The sequence below is a fragment of the Sitophilus oryzae genome, unplaced genomic scaffold, assembly GCF_002938485.1.
Source record: "Sitophilus oryzae breed Bouriz unplaced genomic scaffold, Soryzae_2.0 scaffold_1018_pilon_pilon, whole genome shotgun sequence".
Lineage (NCBI taxonomy): Eukaryota > Metazoa > Arthropoda > Insecta > Coleoptera > Curculionidae > Sitophilus > Sitophilus oryzae.
Genome location: NW_022145636.1, coordinates 739,624 through 749,959, shown reverse-complemented (window position 1 = coordinate 749,959; position 10,336 = coordinate 739,624). Strand labels below are relative to the sequence as shown.

At 31.8% G+C, this 10,336-nt stretch overlaps 1 protein-coding gene across 1 annotated transcript; it reads left to right on the top strand.

Moving 5' to 3' along the window:
- Positions 1-455: 455 nt before the first annotated feature.
- LOC115874327 lies at positions 456-5,938 on the top strand. The gene is made up of 2 exons (XM_030889440.1): positions 456-730; positions 5,647-5,938. The coding sequence occupies exons 1-2, from the start codon at positions 626-628 to the stop codon at positions 5,896-5,898; spliced, it is 357 nt and encodes a 118-aa protein (XP_030745300.1). The 5' UTR covers positions 456-625; the 3' UTR covers positions 5,899-5,938.
- Positions 5,939-10,336: the final 4,398 nt, after the last annotated feature.

Sequence of the window (10,336 nt, the reverse complement as noted above, 5' to 3'; positions counted from 1 at the left end):
CGCATGAGGGAGATCTCCACACTCTGGCCGTAAAGGCGTTTCCCATCTATAAAAAAAGATCAGCGTTAATTTAATTTAAATCTAGTACTTTACTTAAATATAGTCACTATACCTCCCAGATTCAATCTCTAGATGCGCCACTGTTTCATGTATACCGAGTCTACCGACAGGACATTGTAAGCTGGGGGCATTCACAGCTTACTAATTGTTATTATGCTAAAGGGGTTGACGGACAACGCCATGTGCAGGTTCTGTCAATCTGAAGAAAAAACGACAGAACACACTGTGTCGCGCTTCTCTGTAATAGGCAATGATAGGCCATTGACAGAGAAGCTATATGGAGGGTTTAGGCTCTAAGTTACTAGACTTTTTGAGAAGGATAGGAACGGAGAATATAACCTAAGGATCAGAAGAGGACTACAAGATCTAAAAATAACCTTAAAGAATCTAATCTAATCTAGACCGAGTGAATTTTCAAATGTGTATAACTAAGTCTTCTTAAAAGTGATAAACTTTGAATATTTCAAAAATTACATCGACCACTTGATTCATCCAGAGTCATATTTATTTACAGATATTTTCATTAGCTTTATTAATCGTAGCTTTGTTTCAGCAATCTTTCCCAATGAGACACAAAGAAATCCATTTCATCAACATGCCGCAAGCATTAAAATACGTCTACGATTTCGCAAAAAACAACATGAGCCAGAAGATCAAAGAAAGAATTATGGTAAGTCATGAAAATTGAACAGAATGTAAATTATTACAGAAGAAAATCTGACCATTTTAATCTATAGTGGTTATCCTAATCGATACATTTGTATGCTAGTCCTTTTCTGTTTGTCAGTCAAATTTTTATCAAGTGATTATTTATATTTTGCTAAATATTTTAATAAATGAATAATTTTTAATAAGAAGTAATATTTTGTTGCAAAAAATTATTGCGTTATGCTCGTATTTATCGAGGTGGCATCATTCCTATATAATTATTCCCTGTAATTACTGAATTTAATTAATATATTAGTTAAACACTTTTTCATAATATATTTTTTTTAATTTGATCAGAAACCATATAGTCTAAGAGCTGGCTACATAAAAAACCTTATCATCGTTACATGGCTGATTTTTTGTGTGAAGTATCCTTTTGGGTAGCCATTATGAAATAGTCCTGTCTGCCAGCGCGATCCCGGGGCTTAAAGCGTGGACGGCCAATCGAAAGGGTGAAATTTTGACACTAAAAATATTATAAGATACATGAGTTATAATTGCGAAAATAGCATTTATTTATTATTAAGAAACGTGGAAAATTGTTGACATTTTTCTAGTCGCTAAAATGCCGACAGACAACGCGAAAGAGGCATGAAATTTTAAAAATTATTAAAAAATTAAACTTGAAGAATTAAAAAAATTATGGCATATTTGCATGCCGATTGGTGAAATGTCATATTTATTTATTTTAAAAGCCGTATGCAAAAGGGCGGACAAAAAGATCGTGGCTCAATCAGCTGCAGACAGTTATCAAAAGCGCGATATTACTCTAGCGCTTTATTCAGGGAACGCTGGACACCTCATCCATTTAAGTATAGATAAATCATATAATATACGAACATATTATAAATATATTTTTTTTATTACTTCAATAACGATTTTTTTGTCTGTCCTTTTGCATACTTTTTAAATTAATTAACAATAAATTATATTGACAATATATTATATTATTATTAACAATATATTATTAATTTATTTTTCTTTTGTTAGGTCGCCTCTTTCGCCTTGTCTGCGGGAATTTCAGCCACGAGAGGAAAATGTCTGTCAGCTAATTTACACGTTTCTTAATAATAAATAAAGGATGACCCCAAGCAATTATAACTCGATAATATATAACTCTATTTTTAGATCAAATCCTGCCTCGACCCTTCAAGCCCAAGGATCTACTAACGAACATGTTATTCCTGTCGGATACACAAAAGGATACTTCTCAAGAAATGTCATCTTTCAGCTGATAAGGTTTTGTAATAACCAACTCTCGATATCTAATAGACTGATTATGCAGACAGTATACAGGGTGGTCGAGCTGTAATCAGGAAAGTTTGGCAGCATATTCTGCGGGTAAAAGAAATAGTAAAAAGTTCGTATAAATGTATGTCTTGAATGCTTCGTTTCGAGATACAGGGGTGTAGAATTTCATTTTTATTTCGATTTTTTCCAAAATAATTTTATACAAAAAAAAAAAAAAAAATATTTGGATAAAAATTGGTGTCTGTTTTTTTTTGACATGAAATTTGATTTTGATATCAATATGACTCTACTTGTAGAGGGCACCACCTACATATATTTTTAGCTCTTTGAAGAGTAATAACTTTTCGTCCGTACCTGTATAAAACCTGTCAGTAAAAAAATACATTTACAACTTTTTACGTAAAAAGGTTTTGGTAAAATCGCTACGAGTAATGGTTTATAGACATATTTGAAATCAGAGTTATCAATACCTGTCATCGTGAAATAATTTGGATATGTCGACTAAATAGTTATTAGACTGAAATCATAAATTTGAAATGTTTTGTGCCAAAAGTTCTGCAGAAACTGTTTTATCATCATTTTCACAGAAAAATTTATGATTAATTTCATAAGAATTTCTCAAATTTATTATTTCAGTCAAACTAACTATCTACTTAACGTATTTATTTGTTTTTTTTTTTTTTTTTTTTTTTTATTTTTTATTTATCAGATTTCTTGAGAACGTTTGCTCATAGCGATTTTACCAAGAGACTTTTTTTTTTTTTTTTTTTTTTTAATGTTTATTTTTTCACCCAGTAGCTTTATACAGGGCACGGGTGAAAGTTATTACTCTTCAAAACAGTTAAAACACATGTAGGTAAAACTACAAATATAAGATCTTATTGACATCAAAATCAATTTCTCATGCCAAAAACTCAGTCGCAATTTTAATCTAAAATTAACGTTAGTTCCTAGAGTGTTGGAAAATCAAAATAAAAATGAAACTTCTACTCCCTGTATCTCGAAACTAAGCATTTCCAGGACTTACATTTATAGGAACTTTTTTTTTTTTTTTATTTTTATCTGCAGATATGCTGTCAGAGTTTCTGGAATACAGTTCGGACCACCCTGTATATAAATAATTTATAAATTTTTTTTTTGTATTTTTTTTTTAATAATGTTTCAGAATAGACAAACCTATATTTTTGTAATGTCATCTCTTTAAAATCTATTAATAGAAACAATAAATTTAACTAAATATATGACTACATCAATATTGACTGACAAACGGACTACTATTAGTTATTTTTGCTTCTACCTCGAGAAACAGCTGGTTTAGGTTAAAAAAGGCGATTGTTTTTCATTTATTTGGCTGAAAATTGGTCTACTTAAGTAAAATTAAAACATAAATTTTAAATAAAGTATTTCAAAGTTCGAATTTGAGAGATTCCTAAATTATCAAGTTTTTTTTCCAGATTTTAAGGGGCCGTCAAAGGTGGCCGTCATATCAGTGTTGCCAACTGTTTGAAAACTTTCCCCCTAAAGCAATTTCAAAACCATTTACAGGGTTACCAACCCCCCATAAACCAGCATTGTCCAAAATCACTCAGCTGCAAGCCAAGTATTTATCACTTTCATCAATTTTAACCCCTACAAAACCCTGTACATATTTTCCCACCTAAATTTAGAGGAACAAACCCTAAGTTGGCATTACTGCGTCATTATGTCGGAAATACTTCTATTATGTCGGAAACCGGCCGTTAGGCATTACTTCGCAGGGAGAGAATCTAGCTATTGCTCTTCCTTCCATTAATTGAAGTCAATGCTTCTCTTCTCTTCTCTCTCTCTAACTGTTCTTGTTGCTGGCTCGTTTCCTCTCTATAGAACGCAGGTGTTGGAGGAGTGCTTTCGTTGCGAAAACATTGATCGCGTTCCAGGATGCCTTCGAAGAAAGCATTGCATCAATTAGTGTCTCTGGTTGAATTGCTAGTTCAAGAACAATCTCCAGATGATTACGCATTAAGTTGAAACGTGGGCACACAAAGAACATGTGCTCCGCGTCTTCAGGAACTCCTGGACAGGACGGGCACTCCAGGCTTGTCTCCTTTCTATGTCTGCACATAGGCCTCTATCCCAGTGACCTGCGCCAATTTGATCAGGTCCTTGATAGGATGGCAGTATAGTTTCTCTAGTTCAAGCCTTGCTTTCCCAAATAGAAAGTGTGACTTGTGATCCAGAGCCTCGCGGTGATATATTATATGTTCCGCTGTTTCAGGATCTTATCGCAGAGTCTGCAGCAAAGACTTGCTTGGATCAGGTTGAGTTCAATAATATGGCACTTCCGCACTTGACAGCCATGTAATATGTTCTGTCCAGAGACTTGTTGTAATCCGCACTTCATTTTTGTTAAGCATTAGCAGTCCCTCGGTGGTTTTAGAGTTAGATGAAGGCCTGTGACCCAGTCTGTTTCTCTAGTAGACGATCTGCTTCTATTTGGTCTAGAGTTTTCCAGCACTGCGAGCCGTACATTTGGGCATTTCCAGTACTGTCTCTGGACTAAACTAGGCTTCCGATGATCAATATCATCCTAGTTTCCGGATTTTTTGTTGTCTTGGATACTGCTATGACACGGCACATAGAGCTAAGGCTAGCATTAACAGAGGAATCTCAAAGCTCATGTAAAGTTTGTGGTGGAATTGGACGACGACGAACAGCTCTTTTAAGTTCATCTCATCAATGTTCGATTGGATTGAGGTCGAGACTACAAGGACGCCATTCCAATCTTCGTAGTCCAGCTGCATCTAGGTTCTTGTTAACTAATCGTACTCCTAACTCGTTACCTCGCGCAGTGTGGGAGTTGGCATTATCATGCATCAATATAAACTGATTTCCAATAAAAGGAGCAAATGGAACTGCAACTTCTTGGTAGACATTCTCAATATAACGGGGGCATTGACAGCTCCATTTTCAAAAAAATCAAGATTCAAAGTGGCTACTCTATTTAAAATGTGTAGCTCATTAAAAGAATATAGATAATAGGATAATTATTAAAAAGAAATGCATACATCTAGATTACAGGAAGAAGTGTTTTTATCCAAAATTTCATCCATCATTACTTTTTTAGTTGTTATAGTTATTGCAAAAACGAAGTTTCGATTTATCCTGGTACAAACCCACAGCACTAATATATAATCTATTAAAATAACAAAAAATAATGCCAACAAATTTATCTACAAACTAATACTATAATCATAAAAATCGGATTACAAATTAAAAAGTTATTAAACATCAAACTTAGTAAGAATTTTAGGCCGGTGGACTTTTGTGTCGGGGAATTTATATTATCCTAGTTGAAGCCTGGCGTATCCGCCACGACACCAGGAAAAACATACTTTTTATTTTATTTTTTTAATTAAAATGAAAAACAAAAAATCCGTCGACGACAGTTTTCAGAAGAGCCAATTAGCTATCTTTTAGTAAAAAAAGCTAAATAACTTTCTAGAGCAAGTCGTTACTTCAGTAGAGAGACGACACAGATAAACAGTGATAGCATTTTATATACGTATGTAGATTTTTGTGCTACCTTTCTAATGAGATGATATATTTTCTCTCGTTGACATTTAACACTGACGGCAATTTTTGTTTCAGAACCACGACTCCAAACTGGATTTAGTACAAAAAATCAACCAAAGATCATTACCGGCAGAATTTGGAGGCGACATTTCGTCCAAAGATATGATATGCTGGTGGAAACAAGAAGTCGACTCAAAAAAGAAAAGACTCATGGCCATGGACGACATGAATCTTCTGAGCGACAGAGGCATCATTCGATCAAAGAATTCGTCTAAGAGCAATCCAGAAAATATAATCGGTAGTTTCAGAAAATTAGAAGTAGATTAACTGAAACATGTGCTGCTTGCCCAAACTTGGCTTAATTTTAAATTTATCAAGTTTTAATTTTTTGAAATTTTTTTTTTTTTTTTTTCATATTTTAAAACTTTGTTAAATGGCGAAAGATTTTGAAAAAATCTTAACTTCATTGTTAAAATGAATAGGCAAATTTTCTTTGCAGTTCATTATTTAACTTATTATAAAAGATTGTAAATATATCTTGAATATACATAAATATAAACATTCAGTCAAATTTATTATGTTAAATATTATAACCACATTTATTTCACAATAACAAAAATATTTTCTACTGAACGTATATAACTAAAAAGTATATTTTTTTTTTTTTATTTACTTTTTAAAACACTTAAAAACATAATATGTATAAAATTAACTAATATAGAAGACTAATATACAGAATTGGTCCGAACTGTATTCCGGAAACTTCAGTAGCATATTCTGCAGATAAGAGAAAAATAAATCATTATAAATGCTATGTCCTAAAATGCTTAGTTTCGAAGATACAGGGTGTAGTTGGTGTTTTTCAAATAATTTCTGAGGTAACGTCAATACTTGGATGAAAATTGGTGTCTGGGAGTTTCTTGACTGTTTCAGGAGAGTAATAACTTTCCTCCGTACCTATATAAAACACTACCAGGCTAAAAAATTTCCGTGACTTTTTACCTTAAAAAATGTTTCTTAAGGTAAAAATCGCTACGAGCACATATGTAGGTGGCGTCCTCTACAGGTAGGAGTCATAATGACATTAAAATATAATTTTTCATGTCAAAAAATTCCCCAGATAAGCAATTTTCATTCAAATGCTGACGTTAAATCTTAAATTATTTGGAAAAAAATCGAAATAAAAATGAAACTACACACCCTCTGTATCTCCGAAACTATAAACATTTTAGGACGCGGTACGCGCAGACTTTGCGGCACATCTGCAATATCACTGCCAATTTCGAATACCTATATGTAATAGCATATAATATTATGTACCTTTGATTTGACTGATTTTTTGTCTAATAATTATACAAAAATATTGTTTGAAATACAAAATAGAGAATAATGTAAGGAAGTATTTCTAACTACACGTATTTAGTGTTTGTAGTTAATAAATCATTATTATTTTAAAAAAAAAAAAATTTTATATTAAAATTAAGTTACTATTCTATCCTATTAAAATTAAGTTACTATTCTATTCTATCTATTATTATTATTAAAATTTTATTTTTTTTTTTTTTTTGTAATTAAAATATAATATAAGTAAAAAGTCTGTCAAAAGTAAGTATATAAGAGGAAAAATTGTTTGTCATTTTAATTGACAGTTAAATTGTTTACTGCATAATTTTTAGATGTTGTCTGTCAAAATCTCCTCTCACTCATTGGGCTGACTTTATTTGATACAAATACTAAAGAATTTTTTTGTTAAATATTTTTTAAGACTCTTTAGAGAATAAGAGATTAGTATAGTTTTTTCTACCACTGACATCATCACAACGATTTAATTTAAATAGAATTAGTACGAATTAGTATATATTATATACCTAATAGAATTAATAGTTAATAGTTAAAAGTTAGTTAAGGAAATCTGTTTAAAATTATTCTTTCTTTTTCACAAAAATTATTTTATTTTTTACAATATTTTTAATAGGTTAAGTGAATATTGGTTTAAAACTTTTAACTGTTGATTTTGTTCCTTCTCTTAACAAGTTAATCAGATAAGTAAGTATATATTTTAATAGTGGTAAAATGTGTATATCTAATTATTTTTTTGATATTGATACTTGGTAAGATAAAACGTAATAAAAATGTCATGACTATTACTGGACTTAATTTTTTAATATTGAGCCCTCTATAGTTGAAATCTTTTACGATTACGTGTCATAATTAAAAGTGGCAGAGAAAATTGATACCTTTGATTCTAAAAAGTAATGAGCAAAAATTATCTATGGAGCATATGCTGACCACATAAGAAAAACGAAGTATTAGTTCTAAAAGAAAGGATACGCATATTATTGTAAAACATGCGTTTATTATCTCCTTAAAAATTCTCAGACAGTAGTGTCTTCTTCCACAATTACGTAAAACTATAGAAAATTTATCCTTAAGACTACTAAGAGCCGCTAAGGACCTTTATTATAATAGGAGAATAGTCAATTCTGGTAATGTTGCTAAAGAAACATGGTCTATTGTGAATGAATTGAGAAACAAAGCTTATTCGTGTAGCAATATCTCTAACTCACCTGAGAACCTTAACGATTACTTTGTAATGTAACAAAAACTTAACTAACTTCGCATGTCCTTCTGTGATCCACTTTCATATCTATCTAATGATAATGTAAGCATAAGTTTTTTTTCGCCCGTAGTTTTAGAAGAGCTTTGCAGTACAATTAATACCATCAATAATAAATCCTCTTCTGGGACCGACGAAATTTAACTTTAAAAATGTTTTCGAATCTTCCAGAAACTCTGAATCACCTAACAACTTTAATAAACATGTCGTTCAAAAATGGTATTTTTCCAAAATGTTTTAAGACGGCAATAATCATTCCTCTGCAAAAAGGAGGAGACAAAGATGAAGCTTCTAACTATCGCCCAATTGCACTCCTTCCAACGCTATTTAAGATCATAGAAAGGTTGGTTAAAAGAAGGCTGGTATCTTTTCTGTTTAATTACAAAATACTTACTGAATATCAATTTGGATTTCAAGCAACAAGTCCACAAATGACGCTATGTTTTCCCTCCTTAATAAAGTTTACTTTTACTCCAGACTAAATAACCATCATTCTGCAGCAACAATTTTTTGTGATTTTTCTAAGGCGTTCGACTGTGTGTAAAATCATAAGATCCTACTTAATAAACTGCAGCACTATGGGTTCAGGGGGTCATCTCTCGAATGGTTTAAGTTGTATCTGAGCAACAGAAGTCAACTTGTGAGAGTGGATACCACGTTGTCTTCTAGCAAGCCAATAGAATGTGGAGTACCACAAGGCTCAGTACTAGGCTTTATTTTGTTTCAGCCTAACTTTTATTTATTAACAGACTTGTTACTAACATAAACATCCAGTGGCAAACAATCAGACTGACAATATTATTTGTATAATGTTTTGTATTATCTTTTGTTTGTTTGTTTGTGTACCTTGTTTTTTTACTTTGTTTGTTTACCTTCGTCTACAAATTGAAAAATTTTTTGACAATAAAGGCATTTATTTATTTATTATTTATTTATTTATTTATTTATTTAGTTCTTTGTCTTATATTACGATGACTTGTAGATATATTGGATTTCCTCTAAAAGCGCCAATTATGGCAAATTGATATTCGCCACTTCCAACGACAATTTTCTGCCTAATAGGTTTACACTATGAGCTGTGCGAAATAGAAAAAGTAGTTTTTCAAAAGAATGCTTATCAAGATTCCTAAAATCGAAATTAGTTTATGGACTTTATTTAAATTTATAACTGTTTACTTTTATTTAATTTACCTACAATAATTTAATAAGTAAGTATATAATGGAAAATAAATTTCTTGCAGTCTATAGGTATATAATAAAATTATATAAGAGTTTCTTGCCTTGAACTGCTAATATAGAAATTAATTCCACGCTGTGTTCGTTATAATGTGGATCAACCTGCTCTCACTACCGGTTTCGGGGCCCTACCCCATCATCAGGTGAGCTTGGGTATTTCCACAAAACGACGAGCACAGCGCAGAGTATATACATACGACTTGTCGTAAAGTAGCGGCAAGATATTAATTCCATTATATATTTTGGGCTAACCGAAAAAAGCCTTTATTTACTATCGATAGTTGTGCCTCGGTGGTACGAAAGTACTACCATTGCACACAGGCCGGTATCTCGCGATGCGGGACTTAATATCTTACCGCTACTTTACGACAAGTCGTATATACTCTGCGCTGTGCTAGTCGTTTTGTAGAAATACCCAAGCTCACTTGATGATGGGGTAGGGCTCCGAAACCGGTAGTAAGCAGGTTGAGTCCACATTATGATGAACACAGCGTGGAATGCTTCTATATTAACAGTTCAAACAAAAACTCTGCTATTTAATAATAAATGTTTATTATTTTACCAAGAAAAATGAAGCAGTATTTGCTGGCGAAAGGAATAGATATGTTACTAGTAATTTTATTTTGTGAGGAAAATTGCTCGTTGGTCTGGAGGGTTTACGATTTCAATAGTTTTTTTTTCTATTTGGATATCCATGTGATATTGTGTGGATATTTATTCTTGGTAGAATCATAAATACATATTTAATAAATATTATTTATTAAACTATTATTTAGGTAAATTAAATAAAAGTAAACTGGTATAAATTTAAATAAAGTCCATAAACTAATTTCGACTTGAAAATAGCTATTCAGTCACTAGAAACTTGCCATGACGACACTAGCAGCAGGTTGCCATTTATTGAAAATTGCT